Source organism: Grammomys surdaster, unplaced genomic scaffold, assembly GCF_004785775.1.
Source record: "Grammomys surdaster isolate TR1022 unplaced genomic scaffold, NIH_TR_1.0 331, whole genome shotgun sequence".
Lineage (NCBI taxonomy): Eukaryota > Metazoa > Chordata > Mammalia > Rodentia > Muridae > Grammomys > Grammomys surdaster.
This window is the reverse complement of record NW_021604750.1, coordinates 306,706-329,827: the sequence shown is the minus strand read 5'-3', so window position 1 is coordinate 329,827 and position 23,122 is coordinate 306,706. Positions and strand designations below refer to the sequence as shown.

The 23,122-nt window shown below is 39.2% G+C and overlaps 1 protein-coding gene across 1 annotated transcript in view; it reads right to left on the bottom strand.

Moving 5' to 3' along the window:
• Spidr (scaffold protein involved in DNA repair) overlaps positions 1–23,122 on the bottom strand; it is a 270,432-nt gene that overhangs the window by 179,091 nt on the left and 68,219 nt on the right. Inside the window, exons 6-7 of the mRNA XM_028778256.1 lie at positions 6,358–6,611; positions 1,472–1,572 (exon numbers count right to left, since the gene is read on the bottom strand). Of these exons, the coding sequence (XP_028634089.1) occupies positions 1,472–1,572; positions 6,358–6,611 (355 nt within the window). The remainder of the gene's footprint in view (positions 1–1,471; positions 1,573–6,357; positions 6,612–23,122) is intronic.

Here is a 23,122-nt window from a genome sequence, read left to right as displayed (position 1 = left end):
CCCTCCCCCCTCCCCCCCTCCCTCCCTCCCTCCCTCTCGGATGCAGGCTTTGGGGAGAAAGCAGCAAGCATCTACACATGTTGAACATGCCAGCTCCATCAAACAAATCTCATTAACTGATCTACCATGAGATTCTGGATTAGTGCTTGGGTTTATTTACTAAATATGGAACACAGCAAACTAAAATTCTATCATATAAATAATCTTGGCAGTCCTTGACATTAATTTTTATTATGTAAATTTATGAAATCAACTCCTTATAAAAAGCACAGGGTGTAAAAATTACATTAAATTTATTTATCAGCATAGGTTTAAAAAAAGGTCATTAATAGTCATTACAAACTGATGTCATAGGTACTCCAGAATGGGGGGGAAAAACAACAAATGATAAATAGCTAGCAAGTGGGAAGTGCTTCTGAGGTGTGAGATGTTCAGTGTTCACGGTGAAGAGGCATCGGCTGTGCAAAGTGAACCCTGAATGACTGGAGAATAATAATTCAATTTGGACTGAGTGATTTTGACAAGTTTTAGTCATCTGTGTATAAGATTTGCTTAAGTAACTGTCCAAATTGGTAACCTCTTTTTTGGCTTTTGTGTGTGTGTGTGTGTGTGTGTGTGTGTGTGTGTGTGTGTGTGTGTTTGGTGGTGGTGGTGGTAGTGGTTTGTTGTCTGTGTTTGCTTTTCCAGACAGGATTTCTCTACATAGTGCTGGCTGTCCTGGAACTCACTCTGTAGACCAGGCTGGTCTTAAACTCAGATTCACCTGCTTTTCTACCTCCTAAGTGCAGAAACTAAAGGTGGACACCACTACCAACAGGCTCAGCTTGGAAACCTCTAAAAGTTGCATTTCTGAGTAGGCATTCATATAGTATATTGTCTTAAAATTTAAATTGCCTTTTCTATACTGAAAGAATTTTTTTTTTGTTTTCTGACTTATATATTAAATTTTCTTACAGCTATTTTACAATAAAGCTGAAGAAGAATGTGTGACTTTTTCAAATGTTTGAACAACTGAAAAAATGTTATACTGGTAAAGACATCCTTTCGTGTGTGTGTGTGTGTGTGTGTGTGTAGGGTGCATGTGTGAGAAGGGTACATGTGTGTGTGCATGTGTGCGAGTTGGTCCCATTCACTGAACCAGGAGCTCACACACTTGGTTAGACTGACAGGCAGGAATCCTCCTGTCTCTACCTCCCTAGAGCTGGGTGGCAGGTACACAATGACACATCAGTCTATCCAGTGCATGGCAGAGACTTGCACTTAGATCCCCAACTCATCCCACCCCATGTCCCATCAAAACAGATTTAAATTATATAGCAAAAGTACACATCCCCACTTAGAGACTATAAGAGACAATTTTTTTGAGTCACAAAAAAACACTAACAATCACCTTCATGTATTTTAATGTACAAAAGACATTTTAGCTCTGATATTTTGCACCCATCATTTTAGAAGTGGATATAAATCTTACCTAAAGGTGTCATTTGGTAAGAAACACATCGATGTCTCCACAAAGAAATGGCAGATCTTTCTCTATTCTGTAGTTCTTGGAGTCTTCCTGCTAGTCCACCTCTGTTTAATGGATTATAAAACACTATGTTTAAATAAAAGCAAAAGCCTTCAAGACAGTTACAGCTTTTACATTTTACATCCCCCCCTCAGAAAGAGATGAAACACGGAAATGTTAATATCTTTTGTATTACACTCTCTTTCTGGGTATCATTTCCAATTTTTGGTTTTCTTAGAAGGTCTGTTTCCTGATTCACACAAAAGCTACACTGCTATTATACTCACAGAGTCTAAAGATTAAGCCAGTTTGGTTCCCATTCTATACTCTCTTAATTTGTTCACTTCTAACTCTGATGTGCACTTATAGCCTGCAGTTACCACTTAGCTCAGGTTAGAAAATGCCCCATTCTGTCACACAAATAGAGACTCCAAACATGCAAATACATAAAAACAATGTGAGTTCAGATCCATAGACAAGAATGAACTTGCCAATCAGTTGGTAGGCCCAATAATCAAACAAGAATATTATCTGGACTCCTTAAGATAATTTAGTATCAGTCACAAATAGGGTATAAAGATCAAAAAAATTAAGAAAAATTAAAAATAAGAAAAAATAGGATGAAAAAGGCAAAGCAAGAAAAGGAGGCTAGGGGAAGAAGGGAAAGGAACAGGGGGAAGGAGGGAAAGTTCTGTGGATATCTTGAATGGCTTCACTCTATTTCATCTACCTACCTCATCTACCCATCCCACAGTAAATTCTAAATCTGAAAATTATGGGCTGGAGAGATGGCACATAAGTTAAAGGCACTGACTGCTGTTCCAGAAGCCCTGAGCTCAACTCCTAGCATCCACATGGCAGCTCACAAGCACCTGTAACTCCAGGATCCAGCACCCTCACACAGACATACATGCAGGCAAAACATCAACGCACATAAAAATATTAAGTTATTATTTAAAAATACGAATTTACAAGGTGCCTCTTGCTAAGAGTCAGATAGGAAAAGCTAAAAACTAGCAGGTGATCTCCCTGAGATGGTTTCACCATGGACTGTAAAGTTATGATGTATTTGCTCTTCTAGGCAAGGATGAAGAAATTACACTTAAGGAATGATTCCTGCTAGTAATATGCTTTTCTTGTTATTATCGAATATATGTAACAATTGCTAGATGTTAGCACACCCATTTAAGCAGATTTCTGCAGAACAATGAAGATGTACTACCTTGTAGTGATACTATATAAACAAACAGATGATTTCTTAATGATGATTCTATAAGAATTTCTGAAATTATACTAGTAACTATTAAGCCCCTTATAATAGGACTGCTATCATGTCCCCTCTAATATTAAAACTGCAATGAGAATTCTGCCAGTATTCAAGTATCAGCAGCTAATTGCTTCTGAGATAGAAAGCAGGCATTTTCAACTTAGAACACATTCTAAGAGGTTACAAAATAATTAACCGAAGATTGTGAAAAGGAAACTAACAATTGTAGGTACAAGGACAGAAGATAAAATATTGACTAGGTTTATCTATACAAACCTTCAATGATAACTTAGTTATGCTATTTAGTTCCCCATGAACATGTGGAGCTAATGACAGATAATGAATTTCTAATCTTATCGGAGATATATATATATATATATATATCATATTCTTTGCTGTAAACTTCTTACTCAATTTATGATTTGAATTTATGTTTAAACATTTAATGAACTTTTGTTATTTTTTTTTAAACAAAAAGATGCTTGGAAAAAAACATATGATCTATTCCCCAAGAAAAGTCTAGGTACAAAATAACTAGAAAGGATTACATTGTAGGGCATTTATTATATTAGAGCAGGAGGAGAAAACAAGATTAGCAAGACGAAGGAGAGGACAGCAGAGTAGAATAACAAGAGAACTTAAAAATTTAAGAGAGCAATACACAGAATGCAGAGAGAAAAGGAAACAAAGAAGAAGCTGTAGAGAGAACAGAAAGAAGAAGCAGACTTCCCCTTACCATTGGATGGAACAGGTCTTTTCTTAACATCAAGGCAGGCTTAGTCTTATTGAGGAAGACAAAGCTATTTTCTTACAAACTTGGGTTTAATTCAATTAGTAAGAAAAGAGTAGAAACTTTTGCTTTTTCTATGTAATAAAGATTCTAACTCATTTTTCATCCAGAATGAATGAGTTCTTTCTGCACTGGCACTTGGTTTTTTGCTCCATATGTATATGTAAGTATCGATGTATGTGTTAAGTATGTACTTATGACATAAGTATGTAGGTGGGACCTACTGGAATGCATGAAGATGTATGAACATGTGTGTGTGAATTTGTATATAAACTTATGTGAGTTCATGCATATTTGCTTGTGTGAAAATTTTTCCTTCTGCAAGTGTGGCTCTCTTTTGGTTCAACACAAGTTTGCTCCAAACCTCCCTCCAGCCTGACAAAGGAGAGGTGAGGGTTTCTGAGCAAGAGAGAGAAAACCATTACCAATCCTTTACTTAATCCCTGGCTGTTAGATTACAGGTGTTAATCGCCCAAGCCAATGGTTTTTAACCCTCAAAATGACCAAGGAAGTTTTCAGGATTTTTTAGAAGTTATCAGCAAACATTCAATATAGTTAGAAGATAGATGGCCAGATATCATCAGTCTTTAAAGCTACTTCTGAGACCATCAGTCTTTAAAACTATGTCTGGAAGCCATCAATCTCTAAAGCTACCTCTATGTCCAATTTTTTTGTCCCCCTTAACCCATTCCATGTGAGGCAGGGTCTTGGCACCACTCTCCATTAATTCAAGTCTAAGAACCTACCATTATCTAGTAGCTTAACTCCAAAAGTGTTTAACTAACCACTTCCCATCCAAAACCTGCTGTTTCTACTATCCCAGGTCTAACACTAACTTCTTTATACTTCCTGGCTGACAATCAGTCTACCCAGAACAGGCAGAGGTTTCAATGGCTGTTGTGTTTCCTGCATATAAAAACATGCTCAGCACAGAAAGGTCCTCAACAGGGTTGGGAACATGATGTTCTGGAATTGGGTAATATCACCTGCACCATTAAAATAATTTTAATTTCAAGCACAATATTTTTCCCATACCCTCCTTCCTTTGTGGTAGCTAAACCCAGAACCTTAAACTTGTCAGATAAATATTCTATCACTGAGTTAGGTTCCTAGTTCTTGAATTTTTGAGATGAGATTTATATACCACTCTAGTCTGATTTCAAATTCACCATGTCAGCCAGGTTTGTCTTGAACTATAACTCTGCTGCCTGTGGTGTGATTGCAAGTGTGCATTATCATGTCCAAGTATCATTCTCTTCTGAAACAAAAACTTCCTTTGGAGCATTGATGGATTCAGATTAGCATAACTGACTATCTTGAGTCACAATGTCCACTGAGTAATACTAGAGGACTTTCGCTTGTAGTGTTTCCCAATGCAATACAAATAAACTAAACCATTAGAGTAGTATGTATAGCTTTTGACTGGACCCATTAGCATCAGGAATATGTCTGATGTTCCTGATAATAGCTTCATATAGGCCACATCCATGCTGACCTGAATGAGGTCACTTTTGTCTTGACCATTTAATAAGCCCTTGTACTTTGACTGAAATCACAGGAATCCATTGGTCTTCCAGCTGTATACAACCAAATTTCTACCACTAAGTGACTAACTGTACTCTGTGTAATCTTGGATCTTTCTTCTTTGGTCTCATGACACTGCCCAAGGTCTTTGGATACCAGGAAGTGGTTTTTCTAGAATGAGTAAATAACCCTGTACTTTAAGAAAACATTAGGATGAATATTAATTTGTTCAGCATTAAGCACCAATCCCATTATTTGTCTCTGGAAATATTATTCTCTATGATTACTTTAGAGACTAGACCTTTTTAAGACATAACAGCTAAGTCTCTGCGTGGAGAGCATGAGTTTTGGCATCAGTCTGCCCTATGTTCCATTTACTCCTTAGCCAATTGCTCTCAGTTTGCTGTGGAAATAGTATTAATAGACAATCCCACCCACTGCACATGTTTTCTTCCTACTGTAAACCATTCTCCTAGCAACTGTCTGCTACTTCTACGCATAAGATACTGTGCTGCTTGACACACGTAATTTCTCACTTTCACCCCCAATCTTCTCTATGTGTTCTCTTTCTACTGTAATCCATTCTCTAGGAACTCTCTGCTACTTGTGGTATAAGGTACTGTGCTGCTTGACACTGGTTCTTTCTCACTTTCATTGTTTTGGGGAAAGAGATATTGTTTTGATCCAATTTATAACACACAAAGATACCATTTGACATAAGGTTGGAACATGTTTCTAAATGCTCCCTCACATATCCTGCTTGGCTACAAAGGCAGACTGATAAACCAGTTACATGAACTTTCCTCCACTATGGCTCTCCTCAGCCATGAGGTGTTTTTGGCTCTTATATCTTTTTCATTTGTGAGCATTATTCTGGCTAATCTCTTTAACCACACTCATTCCGAAAAGGTAAACTAAAGGACTTATGCCTATTTTATGAGTTATATATGATAAGGAAACAGTGATTCACCTATCTCTACTTTCTAACATAACACCTGCAACACTGATGTATATAAAAACTTGATAAGCCAAACAACACATTTTTGCTAAGAATATCAGTAATGCAAGCTAGCCATGTCTAAATTCATAAATGTTCCACTTGAATGAACAATTTCATAAACTGGCTCCTGAACAGACTTATATATCAAAAATCAGAATTTTGAATTATCAATTTTCTTTCTCAATAAAAAATGTATTTTAAAATTAAAATCTCAGTCAGTACTTTAAAGAGAAGAACAGAGGAAAAGGAAATTTAAAAGTTGATTTAACCTTAAATGCTTCTTCTTTGTTGCTGAATTTTCTGGAGTCTTTGGAAACTTGGCCGTATATTTCTGGGGTGTGTTCAGTGTGGGCTCAGCTGAATTTGCTCCTGAGTCAGTCTGATTAATCAAAACCTGTCTTACATCAGATTTAAAATCCACCTGGTATTTGTGAGGGGATTCTGAATCAATGAACAGGGCATGCTCTGGGTCATCTTCTCTTTCACTATCTGATGAATACTCCAAAATTTCTGTAGAAATTGGCTGGAAAAATTAAAGGAGATATAATTAAGTATTCTTCATTTTTTTTTTAAGTATTCTTCATTTAAGTCCACATGCAAACATGTCTATCATTGTTGACAAAAAGGCCCTTTAATAGTCAAAAGAGAGAGGAAGGATGGATAAAACTAGACAGGCATTATTTTATGGATTCCATCAAAATCAACACAAGTCTGCTTTTATCTTCCTTCAGCAAGCTAGCGGTATATGCCACATGCACAGGAGACACCATAGTAAACCAGCACCACTACCTGAAAGCCTAGGAATGGGCAATCTCTGACACTCAATGGGAAAAGATGACTTCTTAACTGTGAAGTTTTAATGAAGCTCCCCAATCCCCTGCCTGTTTGCCATGCTAGGCAAATATAGGAGCTGACAACTTCAGCCTGCCCCTTCTGCATTCCATTCCAGGACAACAATTTCATCTACATCCCTGGAGTCTGTTTGTCCAGGACAAACAGAACCCTGCAACCATCAGGGACCACCAGCTCTACTTGCATCCCTGGAGGTCTGTCCCAACCTAGGTCAACAAGCAACCTAAAGTCATCAGGATCTACCAACTCTGCCTGCATCCCTGGAAGCCTGCAACCACCAGGGACAACCAGTCTACCTGGAATCCTAGAGGCCTGCTTACATCAAGGACAATCAGCCTTACATGCAGCCCCAGAGGCCTACTCCCATCAAGGATGAACAGGTCTTCCTGTCAACACTAGGGATAATCATATGGCTAAAGGCCAGTGGAAGAACACAAACAATGAAAGCTAAGGCAATATGGCACCACCAAAAACCAGCTATCCTACTACAGCAAGCGACGAATATACTAACACACCTGAATTGCAATAAAATTACCCTGAATCTAATCTTATGGAGACAATAGAGGACTTTAAAGAGGAAAAGAATAAAGAGCTTAAAGAAATACAGGAAATTATTTCTAGTGAAAGAAATTAATAAAACTGTTCAAGATTTGAAAATGGAGATAGAAGCAATAAAGAAAACACAAACTGAGGCAATCTTGGAAATGGAAAACCTAGGAAAGAGAACAGCAACTACAGACACAAGCATTACCAACAGAAGAAATTGATATATCAGTCAAAGAAAACGCTAAAAGTTTCTAACACAAAATACCCAGGAAATTTGGTACACTATGAAAAGACCAAACTTAAGAATAATAGAACAAAGAGAAAACTCCCAATTCAAAGGCCCAGAAAATATTTTGAATAAAATCATAGAAGAATGTTTCCCTAACATAAAATAAGAGATGCATATAAACATACAAGAAGCTTATAAAACACCAAATAGATGGACCAAAAAAGAAAATCATCCTGTCACATAATAATCAAAAACACTAAATATACAGAACAAAGAAATAATACTAAAAGCTACAAGGGACAAAGGCCAAGTAACATATAAAAGCAGACCTATCAGAATTACACCAGACTTTTCAACTGAGACTTTAATAGCCAGAAGGGCCTGGACAGATGTCCTTATACTCTCTAAGAAATAACTGACACCATCCTGGAAGTCTATACCCAACAAAACTTTGAAAGACAGAGAAACAAGATATTCCATGACAAAAAAAAAAAAATTACACAATATCTTTCCATTAATCCAGCCCTACAAGAGGATACTAGAAGGAAAACTCCAACACAAGGAATAGATAATTCCACAACAAATCTAACACACACACACACACACACACACACACACACAGTACAGTCACCAACATCAAAATAACAGGAACTAAATATCATTGTTCATTAATATCTCTCAACATCAGTGGTCTCAATTCCCCAATAAAAAGACACAAGCTAACAGAGTGGATGAGTAAATAGGATCCATCATTCTGCTGCACACAAAACACATACCTCAGCAACAAAGATAGACATTATCTCAGAGTAAAGGGCTGGAAAAGTGTTTCCAAGCAACCAGACCCAAGAAACAAGCTAGAGTAGCCATTCTAATACTTAATAAAATGCAGTTTTAAAAATATTGTCTCTTTAAGTATAAAACATATTAATTCAGCAGAGGAGTGACTAAGAATAAATAAGAAAATTTGCATTTTCTGGCACAATTCCAATATACTTTTTAGAAACCAGTGAGAAGTCTTTAACATAAATAGGAACTACTTAAAAATGCAACTGCCTAATGTTTCTTAATATATTTCTTCCCTGTCTTACTCAAATTCCTGAATTTATAAAATAAAGTTACTATTTTAAAGGGCGATCAAGAGGATACAAATAGAAAAGGAAGAAGTCAAAGGATCACTATGCACCAATGATATGATAGTAATCCCCAAAATTCTACGTGAAACCTCCTACATGATGTTAAGTAACATCAGCAAAGTGGCACCATATTAACTCAAACAAATCAGGAGCTCTCCTTTATACAAATGATAAACAGGCTGAGAAAGAAATTAGAGGGAATAAAAACTTTCACAATAGTCACAAATAATATGAAGTATGTGTAACTCTACCCAAGCAAGTGAAAGACCTGTATGACAAGAACATCAAGTCACTGAAGAATTAAATCAAGTAAGACCTCAGAAAATGGAAGGTCTCCAAAGCTCATTGATCAATAGAATTAACATAGTGAAAATGGCCATCTTACCAAAAGCAATCCACAGATTTAGTGCAATCTCCATCAAAATTCCAACATATTTTTTTTTACAGACATTGAAAAAACAATTCTCAACTTCATATGGAAAAACAAAAAAAAAAACAAAAACAAAAATCCAGGATAGTCAAACAATCCTGAACAATAAAAGAACTTAGGGAGGAAACACCATTTCCGACCTCAAGCTGTACTACAGAGCAATAGTGATAAAAACACATGGTATTGGTAGAGACACAGACAGATTGATTAATGGAATAAAATTGAAGATGCTAAATTAAACACACACACACCTGGGGACACCTGATTTTTGACAAAGAAGCCAAAACCACACAATAGAAAAAAAGAAAGCATCTTCAACAAATGGTGCTGGGCTAACTGGATGTCTGCATGTAGAAGAATGCAAATTGATCCACCTGTACAAAACTCCACTCCAAGAGAATCAAAGACCTCAACATAAAGTTGAAACATTAAATCTAATACAAAAGAAAGTGTGAAATAGCTTTGAATGCATTAATACAGAAGATAATTTGCTAAACAGAACACAAATGACTCAGGCTCTAAGATCAACAATTGATAAATGGGACTTCATGAAGCTGAAATCTTCTATAATGCAAAGGACACTGTCAATAGGATATAAAGGGGCAGCCTACAAATTGGGAAAAGATCTTTACTAACCCTACATCTGACAAAGGGCCAATATCCAAAATATATAAAGAATTCAAGAAGTTAAACTCCAACAACCCAAATAATCCAATTAAAAAACAGGGTACAGAGCTGAACAGAGAACTTTCAACAGAGAAATATTGAAAGGCTGAAAATCACTTTAAAAATATTCAAAATCCTTAGTCATCAGGAAAATGCAAATCAAATACATGAATCAGGATGGTGAAGATCAAAAACTCAAGTGGCTATGCTGGTGAGAATGTGGAGAAAAGGGAACACCCCTGGTGGGAATACAAACTTATACAACCACTCTAGAAATAAATCTGGCAGTTTCTGAGAAAATTTGAAACAGTTCTACCTGAAGACCCAGTTATTCTGCTCCTGGGCATATACCCAAAAGGTGTTCCACTATACAACAAGGACACATGATCCCCTATGCTCATAGCAACTTTATTCATAATGACCAGAAACTAGAAACAACCCAGATATTCCTCAACCAAAGAATGGATACAGAAAATGTGGTTCATTTACATAACAGAATACCATTCAGCTATTAAAAACAAAGACATCATGAATTTAATAGGCAAATGGATGAACTAGAAGATATCCTGAATGAGGTAACCCAGACCCAAAAGAACATGAATGGTATGATGTACTCACTGATAAGTGGATATTAGCCAGAAAGTACAAAATATCCATGATATACCACAAAGACCCAAAGAAGTTAAACCAGAAGGCCCAAGAACGGATGCTTGAATCTCACTTAGAAGAGGAAATAAAATAGTCATAGGAGGCAGAGGCAAAGGGGGGGGGGGGAATTGAGTGAAAGAGGAAGGGGGAGAGCAAGGGGGGAGGATCAGATATTCGAGAGTCAAGAGAGAGGGCTACAGGGCCAGGAAAATGAATGGAAATCCACAGGTGCCAAGGGTGGGGACATGGGGAAAATCTCTAGGCAGTCTCAGGGACCTGGGATGGGGGAGGCTCCCAGGAGTCAATGCAGGTGACCTTAGGCAAAATGCCTAACAGTGAGGACATGGAACTTGAAGGGGCCATCTCCTATAACTAGACAAAATCCCCAAAAGAGGTATAAGGACACCAACCCAACCACAAAACTTTTCACCCAAAATTTGCCCTGTCTAAAAGAAATGTACGGATGGAACAGAGACTTAAGGAAAGGCCAACCAATAACTTGTACAACTTGAAACCCACCCCATGGGCAAGCACCAAATCCCTGACATTATTAATGATGCTCTATTATGCGTGCAGACAGCAGCCTAGCATAACTGTCCTCTAAAAGGCTGTACCTAGCAGCAGACTAAAACAGATGCAGGCAAACATTAGACGAAGGTCATAGACCCTTATGGAAGAGATGGGGGAAGGATGGACCCTGAAGGGGAAGAGGAGGATCAACCGAGTCAACTAACCTGGAACCCTGGGAGTCTCAGAGACTGAGCCACCAACCAAAGAACACACACAGGCTAGAACAAGAGCCCTGGCACATACGTAGCAGCTATGCAGCTCAGTCTCAATGCTTGTCTTGTCTGGACTCAGTGGGAGAGGAGGCACCTAATCTGGCAGACTTGATGTCTGAGTAAGGAGATACCCAGAGGGGGCTCTACCTCTTAGAGGGGAGAGTGAGGGGCAATGTGGGGAGGGAGTCTGTGAGGGAGGGAGCAGGAAGGGGAGCAGTGTTTGGAATGTAAATAAATAAATTTTAAAAATAATTTTATGTTTTTTCTTATGAGATATCCCCACCAATTCCCCATGAGGATTGAACACAGGATTCTAAACCACTTAGCTACATTCTATACATTGTTTTCATTTAAAAAAAAAATCTCCATAGCCTAGGTATACTATGAACTATAATCCTCCAGCCTCAACATCTGAGTAGCTGGATTTTAGGCCTGTACCCCAGGCATGGCTGAGAATTTTTCTTTAGAATGAAGGTTTTCACTTTATCCTAAAGCAAGATCTCTCAACCTCAGTTCTATTATCAGTTGAAGTTGGGAAATATGCACTGTGGAATGATTAGTAACAGTCCCTGCCAACACCTATCAGTAGCACATGTCCAACCAATAATGACAATCAGAACATGCCCAGGCATACATAGCCTAATGTTTCCTGGAAACAAAAGTACCTAGTTTCCTGGAAACAAAAGTGTCCTAGAAAAGGACACAGGTTGTGCTACAGACACATAAGCAAATGTGAAGAGGATCCAAAGTACATTGGAGTTATGTGTGGGTTTTTTTTGTCAATCCTTGTCCATCCCTCTTCTTCCACCCTTTCAACCCCGTAAAACTAGAAAGGAGAAAAAAGAATAAAGAGAAATTAGAAGTAAGCATGAAGTCAAAGAAGACGTCACGCATCAACTGTGAGCATCAAGTGAAGGGAGCTGCATTTATGCAGAAGGAAGACTCCGGAACTTAAGTGTGGAGGGGCAATTCTTAACAATAAGTTTGACTGTGACATGTGGAATACTTAGGACCAAACTGACCCTCATGAGACAGTTCCATGGCACTGTATTACTAGAGTGGCGTGGGTAGAAGACATACCTTTAAGAATCCATAGAATAGGAACAATGTGTAGAAAAGAGTTAAGAGAAGATTGTCTATGGAAAGGACATACAATTGAGAAGAGCCAAGCTAACAACTTAGGCATATTACAAACATTTAAGCTGTCTTGTGACAGGGAAGACATAAAAAAATGGTTTTGATCTGACAAAAGAGAGATTGCACAGATATACGAAACCCCATAGTATAAGAGGAGGCTCTATCACTAGGTTCTTGTTGCTTGGGTGCTAGCTGATGCAAGCCACTAAGTTTAGGGTGGAGGGAGAGATGAAGATAATAAATTGATAAGGACATGTATTTCCAGGCAGGAAGTATCTAGGCCCAACAATTGTGCTTAGGGACAAGTTCTAAAGGTAATGGAGTATCTGTGGATTCTAGGGTCTAGGGAGTGGGCTGGTAATTAATTACACCCCTCCAGGAGCAAAGGTAGATAGGAAAGAGAAGTTTGGTCAGTACTGTCCACTCCAATCCCAGACATAAGCCAGAAGGGACAAGAGGGAGCCAGGAGGGGCAAGACCAAAACAGCTCCTGGGTAGGCCATGCATTTAAAACTACACACAACAAAGGAGAACTGATGACAATGTGCTCTGAAGAATAATTTAAAGATGAAGTCAACAAAAAAGAAAAAAGAAAAGCAAATCTGCTAATGGTCTTAGGAAGCGCATAGCTATTTTATCTGCTTTCAATGATAAAAAAAAAAAAAGATGACACAGAAAGGCATTCTTTAGCACTATACAATGTGATAATTTTAAAGTCAAATCATACAATCCACATAAACTTCCTCAGCAAAGAACTTATTAACAGTAACTATTAAGGGTAGATGAGGTATTGTTTTAGAATTTCTAGGCATCAATCCATAATTGACTAACTTATGGTTAAGGCTATAAATTGTTAAATGAAAAGTAAATTATAAATTAGAATACAATGAGCGCCTGCTATCCACACACTATCACGGCTGTACAATTAATACAAAAAAAAATCCTCCAATTCTGACCTTGTTTTGTTTACAGTAAATTTGAAAATTGAAGAGCAAGAAATAAACTAAAATCACACAACACCTTGAGAACAATTGCAAATACTGTCGGTAGAGAGAATAAACAAGAACAGAGAAGAAAGATCACTAGGTGCTAACAGCCTAGAAAATTTTCCCATACACAATTGGTATTCGACTCTGAGAAAGTCCTAGCCTTGACATGCTGCAAGTGGATAATCATGAAAGCATTTAATGATGCTTTGTTTCCCTTCTGGCTGGGGCAGACACCAAACAAGTCTGCTCCTGTGGAGACACCTTATCCTGAGCCATCCTAGAGGAGCCACTGCACTCAGACCAGAGGGTAAGAAACCTTACCCACTACCCCATGCCCCAGAGTTACAATTGGGAGCCAGGGATGCTCAGGAACCATCGGCCACCCAAACTCCGCCCCTCCAGAATACTACTTCCTTTCCACCCCGCACCTGGTCCTTTTGGCTGGGGCAGACACCTAGCTGATCTGCTCCTGTGGAGACACCTAATCCTGAGCCATCCTAGAGGAGCTGCTGCACTCAGAGAAGAAGGATTTCAGGATCCCAGAGGAAGCCTGAGTACCAGGAGTTCTTAAACCCAGGAGCTTAGGATCACAGGAACACAGAGACATCTGGACGCTGAGGAGTTCTGACACAAGCAAGATAACTAGAAAGACAGACTTCAGTCAGACACAGTGAGCACAGGTAACACTAGAGTTAAGCAGATGGCGAAAGGCAAGCGCAAGAACACAAGCAACAGAAACCAAAGTTATTTGGTAACATCAGAACCCAGTTCTCCCACCATAGCAAGAAGCCCTGGACACCCCATCACACAGGAAAAGCAAGATTCAGAATTAAAATCACTTCTCATGATGATGATAGAGAATTTTAAGAAGGACATAAGTAACTCCCTTAAGGAAATACAGGAGAACACAGGTAAACAGGTAGAAGTCCTAAAAGAGGAAACACAAAAATCCCTTAAAGAATAGCAAGAAAACACAACCAAACAGGTGAAGGAACTGAACAAAACCATCCAGGATCTAAAAATGGAAACAGAAACAATAAGAAATTTCAAAGGGAGAATACCCTGGAGATAGAAAACCTAGGAAAGAGATCAAGAGTCATAGATGCAAGCATCACTGTGGGGCAGTGGGCTATGAGAAAGCCAGAAAGCTTGGTAGAAATCTTCGAAGCCCCGGAAACCTCGGCCTGAAAAGGGTCACAGGATGGAAGGTTGCTTCAGATTTCCCACGCCAAATGGTCCTCTTAGCTTCCGCTTCCCACAAAGAGACCCGTGACCCTTATCACATAGGATAACACCTCCATGCAAATAAGGCATCCCCAAACCCTCAAGCCAAACCAATAGGGGCTACCTGTTCTTTCCCCAAAACTGTATATATATATAACTCCAGAGCTCAAATTAAAGGACTACTGCTGTGTGGTGCAAGGTCTCCTGCTGTCGGAGTGCTTTCGAGATCCCTCGCCAGGCCAGTCGCGCATTTCAAAGGACAACTCCCTCCTCTCTCCTCAGCGGGAAGAGCGAGATGAACTGAAGGGGGCTGAAACACCTTTCTTCTGTAGACTCTCACGAGCTACCCCCGGAAGGAGAGAACTAAAAGAGCTGATAACACTTTCTCACTTTTGGGGACTGGGACGGAGGTCCCGCTCCGCGCGACTGAAGGCGTGTTTGAGCTGTGCCCTGGTTCACAGTTGCACCCTCCTTCATCGCCGCCCCCGCCTCTGGGGTTTTTGGGCGACCAGGGGCTGTCGTGGAGCACGAGCCCCGCCCCGCCACCTGCCGAAGGCCCTGGGCCAGCTTGGCCGGCTCCTTCCACGCCCAGAACCCCGGAGTCTGCTCGCCCACCCCCGCTGGTCCGGCCTGGAGCTGACGCCATCCACCGCCGACCCCGGTTGTGGCGGGTCCATCAGCCCGAGATCCCTAGGCACAAGCACTTCCCGACACATCACCAACAGAATACAAGAGATAGAAGAGAGAATCTCAGGTGCAGCAGATAACATGGAAAACACTGACACAGCTGTCAAAGAAAACACAAAATGTAAAAAGCTCCTAACTCAAAACATCCAGGAAATGCAGGACACAATGAGAAGACCAAACCTAAAGATATAAGGATATAAGGACCTATAAGAATTAAACCAGACTTCTCACCAGAGACTATAAAAGCCAGAAGATCCTAGAGTGATATCATACAGACCCTAAGGGAACATAAATGCCAGCCCAGACTACTATACCCAGCAAAACTCTCAATCACTATAGATGGTGAAACCAAGATATTCCATGACAAAACCAAATTGGCACAATATCTTCCAACAAACCCAGCACTTTAAAGGATAATGGATGGAAAATGCCAACACAAAAAAGGAAACTACAACCTAGAAAAAGCAAGGAAGTAATCTTCCAACAATCCCAAAAGAAGATAGCTACACAAACATAATTCCACCTTTAATAACAAAAATAATAGGAAGTGTCATTTTTCCTTAATATCTCTTAACACCAATGGTCTCAATTCCCCAATAAAAAAGACGCAGACTATCAGACTGGATACACAAACAAGACCCAGACTTTTCCTGCATACAGGAAACACACCTCAGTGACAAAGACAGACACTACCTCAAAATAAAAGGATGGAAAACAATTTTCCAAGCAAATGGTCCCAAGAAACAAGCTGGAGTAGCTATTCTAATATCAAATAGAATCGACTTTCAACCAAAAGTAATCAAAAAAGATAAGAAAGGACACTTCATATTCATTAAAGGAAAAATCTACCAAGATGAACTCTCAATTCTGAACATCTATGCTCCAAATGCAAGGGTACCCACATACATAAAAGAAACTTTACTAAAGCTCAAAGCACACATTGTACCTCACACAATAATAGTGGGGGATTTCAACACCCCACTGTCAGCAATGGACAGATCATGGAAACAGAAACTAAACAAAGACACATTAAAATTAACAGAAGTTATGAACCAAATGGATTTAAAAGATATCTATAGAACATATCATCCTAAAACAAAAGGATATACCATTTTCTCAGCATCTCACGGTACCTTCTCCAAAATAGACCATATAATTGGTCACAAAACAGGCCTCTACAGATACAAAAAGATTGAAATAATCCCTTGCATCATATCAGATCACCACAAACTAAGGGTGGTCTTCAACAATAACAAAACCAATGGAAAACCCACGTATATGTGGAAACTGAACAACGCTCTACTCAATGATGACTTAGTCAAGAAAGAAGTAAAGAAAGAAATTGAAGACTTTTTACAATTTACTGAAAACTAGGAATCATCATGCCAAAACTTCTGGGACTCCATGAAAGCAGTGCTAAGAGGAAAACTCATAGCTCTAAGTGCCTACAAAAAGAAATTGGAGACAGCATACATTAACAACTTGACAGCACACCTGAAAGCTCTAGAACAAAAAGAACCAAATACACCCAAAACGAGTAGACGTCAGAAAATAATCAAACTCAGGGCTGTAATCAATCAAGTAGAAACAGAAAGAACTATACAAATTATCAACAAAACCACGAGTTAGTTCTTTGAAAAAATCAACAAGATAGATAAACCCTTAGCCAGATTAACCAGAGGGCACAGAGACAGTATCCAAATTAATAAAATCAGAACTGAAAAGGGAAACATAACAACAGAAACTGAGGAAATTCAAAAAATCATCAGATCCTACTACCAAAGCCTATACTCAACAAAACTGGAAAATCTGGATGAAATGAACAATTTTCTAGACAGGTACCAGGTACCAAAGTTAAATCAGGACCAAATAAACCATCTAAACAGTCTGATAACCCCTAAGGAAATAGCAGCAGTCATTAAAAGTCCCCCACCAAAAAAAGCCCAGGACCAGATGGTTTTAGTGCTGAATTCTATCATACCTTCAACGAAGACCTAACACCAGTTTTCTTCAAACTATTCCACAAAATAGAAACAGAAGGAACACTACCCAATTCGTTCTATGAAGCCACAATCACAGTCATACCTAAACCTCACAAAGATCCAACAAAGAAAGAGAACCAGACCAATCTCCCTTATGAATACCAATGCAAAAATAGTAACCCGAATCTAAGAACACATCAAAACAATCATCCATCATGATCACCCGGGCTTTATTCCAGGAATGCAGGGATGGTTCAATATTCCAGACTTCATGGGACCAAGGATCTCCCCTCCCACCTATACCTGACAGGACCATCCTCCCTTGCATATATAGCTGGGGCCATAGGTCCCTCCCTAAGTGCTCCCAGGATGGTGGTTTAGACTCTGGGGGTTCTGGTTGGTTGGTATTGTTGCTCTCCTCATGGGGCCACAAACCCTTTCAGCTCCTTCAGTTTTCACTCTAACTCCTCCATTTGGAACCCCATGGTTCAATGGTTAGCTGTGAGCATCTGTCTCTGAATATGTCAGACTCTTGCAGATCTCTAAGGACACAGCTATGTCAGGCTCCTGTCAGCATGCACTTCCTGACATCCACATCAGCGTCTACCTTTGGTGACTGCACATGGAATGGATACCCAGGAATGGTCTGCAGACAGCCCCTCCTTCAGTTTCTGTCCTACACTTTGTCTCCATATTTGCTCACAATGGGAGATTTTTAAGAAAGAATCTGTCTCCTGGGGAGAAATGTGAGCAGAGGATCTCAGAATAGTAGAAGTGCAAACTTGTACAACTATTATGGAAATCAGTGTCACAGTTCCTGAAAAAGATGGGATCGATTCACTTCAAGATCCAGTTATAGCACTCCTGAGCATATACCCAAAAGACCCTTCACCCTACCTCAGAGACACCTGCTCAATCATGTTCATTGTTGCTCTATTCATAATAGCCAGAAATTGAAAACAGCCTCTCAACAACAACAACAAAAATGGATAAAGCAAATGTAGTACAACTATGAAATGGGGTATTACTCAACCATTTTTATAAAAAGTGACATCATGAAATTTGTAGGCAAACAGATGGAGCTAGAAAAAAATAATCCTGAGGGAGGTATCTCAGAAAGACAAATGTGGTATGTATTAGCTTATATTCGGATATTATCTGCAAAGTTAAGAATAACCAAGCACCCAAAACTAGCTAGAAAAGATTTTATGCTAGCCGTAATACATTGGCGACTCAAAGTCTTTTTAAACATCTTGACATCGGTATTTTTTTACTGTTCTGCTTTCAGAAATTATCACTGCAAACAGATTCCAGCTGGGTTCTGTCCGAAATAATGCTAGCTAGGAAGTAAATGTTGGTAGGTCTATTCTTTGATGTTCAGTTCTACTTTCATGAAAACAATAATACATGAGAAAGAAATGCTTTCCAACTGTATCTTTCAATTGTTTTTGTTCATTTGGTTTTTTTGTTTGTTTGTTTTGTTTTTTGGGTTTTTTTTGGTTTTGTTTTTTGGTTTGGTTTGGTTTTCTGTTTTTGTAGTGCCACATTTGGAACCCAAGTTCTTGTCAATGCTAGGCAAATATTCAGTCCTTGTATTTTTGAGAGTTTCCCTGTGCAGTGTAAACTGTTCTTGACATTGCTCTGTAGTACAGGCTGTCCTCAAACTTACCACCCTCTTCTCTTCCTTTAGTCTTCTGGATAGCTGGGGCTATATAGAAAAAGCCCACTGAGGGATGGCTGTACATGCCTGTAATCACAGCACTTTGAAGGTTGGGTAGAGACACCGTGACTGCAATGCAAATTCAGGGCCACGATGGGTTGTATGAGAGAGACTGTCACATCAAATCAAAAGGTAGAACTATTCAGCTGAGCACGGTGGCACGTGCCGTGGATACCAGTGCTAAGAGGTGGACAGATCTCTGTGAGTTCTAGGTTAGCTAGGGATGGGTATACAGTGAGCTGCTGAACAACAGCAACAGGACAAACATCCATAACTCTCTGATTCCCAAATGTTAACAAGAGCTGAGCGGCTGCGGCCTGCTTCTGCTGCCCTGCTGTCCCTGAGGATAGACTGTACTTCCTGGACTTTAGGCAAAAATAAACCGCTTTCCTTAAGTGAAAAAAAAAAAAAAAAAAGAATAACCAAGCTACAATCCATAGAACCATAGACAGTAGATAGAAAGTAAGGAAGTAAAGAAAGGATTGGAATAGGAGAATCAAGTGGAAGGAGGGAGGGGGATTATGGGAGAGAATAGAAGGAGAGATAGCTAAAATTAAAGGGCAGTTGAGGGCTCACTATAGAAACATAAATAGTAAAAAATTCCTAAAATATATACATATATGAAGACAAACTAAATGAAATTGCCAAATAATGTGTGAGACAGAGATCCAACTAGCCATCTTTTGTCACCAAACTAAGCTTCCAATACCAGGACTGATTTTACACCTAATTAAGTTGTTCTCCATGGGAATCCCCAAACAACCCAGGCTCTTGCCAAAACAATAGGTTGCTTTCCACAAAGTGACAGCAAGGCACCATTGCTGAAGACAATGCCTGTATAACTCACTGAAAATGCAGGTGTCGAGATCCCAGGCGGCTACTCTGCACCCAATCACACAAAACCCAGAGGAAGCAGGCCTCCCAGGAGCTCTAACCAGCAGTATTTTAGGTAAGGAGACAGCAACACCCTGCCCCCCAAAGAGGGAGTAACTGGGACCCACTATGACCCAGGAATTCACTCCTGGCCCAGAGTACTGGTTCCTTCCTGTCTGGGTCTGGGCCTGAGCACTGAGCAGATCTTGGGCCCCAGTTCTAACCCTAGTAGTAACACCCACCCCACACAGTTCTGAAACAACCAAGATAATCCAAAAGACAGGCTCCAGCAAGAGACAGAGCACATAGCACTAAGGAGATCCAGATGGCAAAAGGCAAGAGCAAGAACATAAGCATCAGCAACCCAGGGTACTTGTCATCATTAGAACCTAGTTCTCCCATACTAGGAAGCCCTAAATTACCCATATCACCAAGAAAGCAAGATTAAGATTTAAAATCATTTCTAATGATGATGATACAGGACTTTAAGAAAAACATAAATAACACTCTCAAAGAATTTGAAGAGAACACAGGTAAACAGGTAGAAGCTTTTAAAGAGGAAACACAAAAATCCCTTAAAGAATTACAAGAGAATACAAACAAACAGGTGAAGGAATTGAACAAATCCATCCAGGACATAAAAATGCAAGTGGAAACAATAAGGAAATCACAAAGGGAGACTAACCTGGAGATAGAAAACCTAGGGAAGAAATCAGGAGCCATAGATGCAAGCATCACCACCAGAATACAAGAGATAGAAGAGGGAATCTGAGGTGCAGAAGATACCATAGAAAATATTGACACAACTGTCAAAGAAAACGCAAAATTCAAAAAGTTCTTAACACAAAACATCCAGGAAATTCAAGACACAATGAGAAGACCAAACCTAAGGATAATAGGTATAGACAAGAGTGAAGATTCCCAACTTAAAGGGCCAATAAATATCTTCAACAAAATTACAGAAGAAAACTTCCCTAACCTAAAAACGAGATGCCAATAAACATACAAGAAGCCTACAGAACGCCAAAGAGACTAGACCAGAAAAGAAATTCCTCCCGCCACGTAATAATCAAAACATCAAATGCACAAAAACAAAGAAGCAATATTAAATGCAGTAAGAGGAAAAGGCCGAGTAACATATAAAGGCAGACCTATACGAATTACACCAGACTTCTCACCAGACACTATAAAAGCCAGAAGATCCTGGGCAGATGTCAATACAGACCCTAAGAGAGCACCAACGCCAGCCCAGGCTACTATACCCAGCAAAACTCTCAATTACCATAGATAGACAAACCGAGATATTCCACGACAAAACAAAATTTACACAATATGTTTCCACAAACCCAGCATTACAAAGGATAATAGCCGGAAAGTTCCAATACAAGAAGGGAAATTATATGCTAGAAAGACCAAGAAAGTAATCCTCTTCCAACAAATCCAAAAGAAGATAGCCACACAAAGATAATTCCACTTCTAATAACAAATATAACAGGATGTTCCTTAATATCTCTTAATACCAATGGACTCAATTCCTCAATAAAAAGACATAGGATAATGGACTGGATACATAAACAGGACCCAGCATTTTGCTGCATACAGGAAACTCACCTCAGAGATAAAGAAAACAATTTTTCAAGCAAATGGTCCTAAGAAAGAAGCTGGAGTAGCTATTCTAAAGGGAAAGGGAGGATGGTGGAAGCACACCCTCATAGAAATTCCCAGAATTATATGGATTAGACATGACAGAGGCAGGCCACCAAAGGACTAGATTCCAGAATTCAAACAAAAAATTATCTTGATACTAAAATTTGTTTTGAGAATTGTATATCGCAGAATACACAGCCTTGGTGTATCTACTCTGCTCGAACCTCTGATGTCCTGGAATTTCAGCTGGATACAGTGAAGACACAGACGTCAGAGGCTTATCAATTTACTCTTCCCCCCACCCCTCTTCTAATATCTCAACGCCCGTAACCAGCTTGAAGAAGTTATTGAAGAGTCGGTGCCCCTATTCCATGGGCTTGGGGACTCAGGTGGTTAATATTGGGCTGTCTTTCTAAGGAAAAGTAGTGGTTTTGTTGGAAAAGGGAGGAATAGCTAGGATTTATTGCATAGCCATAACCTATTGGTAGAAATCTGTAAAACTGTTATTAAGCTGAAGTTATAATTTCTTAAATGGTACAAAATTTACTTTGATTTCAAATTTAAGGTTTTCATCGGTACGAGTTTCTTATTGATATAAAAGTGAGATTAATATTGTTTCTCTCATAGGCATTTGCCTATATAACACATTTAGGAATACAAGGCTTAAACCCAGTCCTTCTTTAACTTTTTTAACTGATTTGAGATGGTTAGCCTGTGAATTAAGGGCCTATAGCAAATTCATGGCTCTGAGTTTATTGTTAGGGTGTTTTCTATATCTTATTTAGAAATAGCTGAGAGGACTTAACAGACAACAGTCCAGATTGCCTTACATGGATAGTTGGTTTTCAAAACATCAGATGTCCACAGAATTCCATTACAAACATTTCTGTATTAATGTTCATTTTGATTAGAGACTTGTCTGCTTCTGACAGCTTCCCTGTCTTGGGTTCTAAGAAGAAACTGAGCATCTTTGGAGTTATTCCAGTTGTGGTGAGACAGCCACTAGGCAAGAATTGCCTCTTTTCATCTACAGACAAAATACTGTCCAGAAAAGGTCTGTCAGATGATCCTGGGCCAGAAGGCTGAAGATCGGATGCTATAATATTTTGAGGTATAGGGACTGTCTAGGTGTTCAGCAGTCTCTATATATTTGGCTAAGTTTTAGAAGCTATGCTTTGTGCTTCCCATAATTTCAGTTAATTCAGTCATTCTGGATTTATGACAGGGTTGAAGACTTATAGTCTCATAGCCAATCCTGGCTATTTACTTTGAGAGAAAAGATTTGAGAGGATGGCTTTCAGCTGACATTCATTCTAAAGCCAAGAAAAAAGCCAGGTTCAGAACTAAGTCTTTTAGTTAGGAGAGATGACAGAGGTTCTGTTTAGTCAACAAAATGATGGACTGGGTATTAGGTCTATCTTGTACCTTACTGATACAAATTGGTATATTTATGCTCTAATTGTATTTTGAGAGAAAAGGGTTTTTTTTTT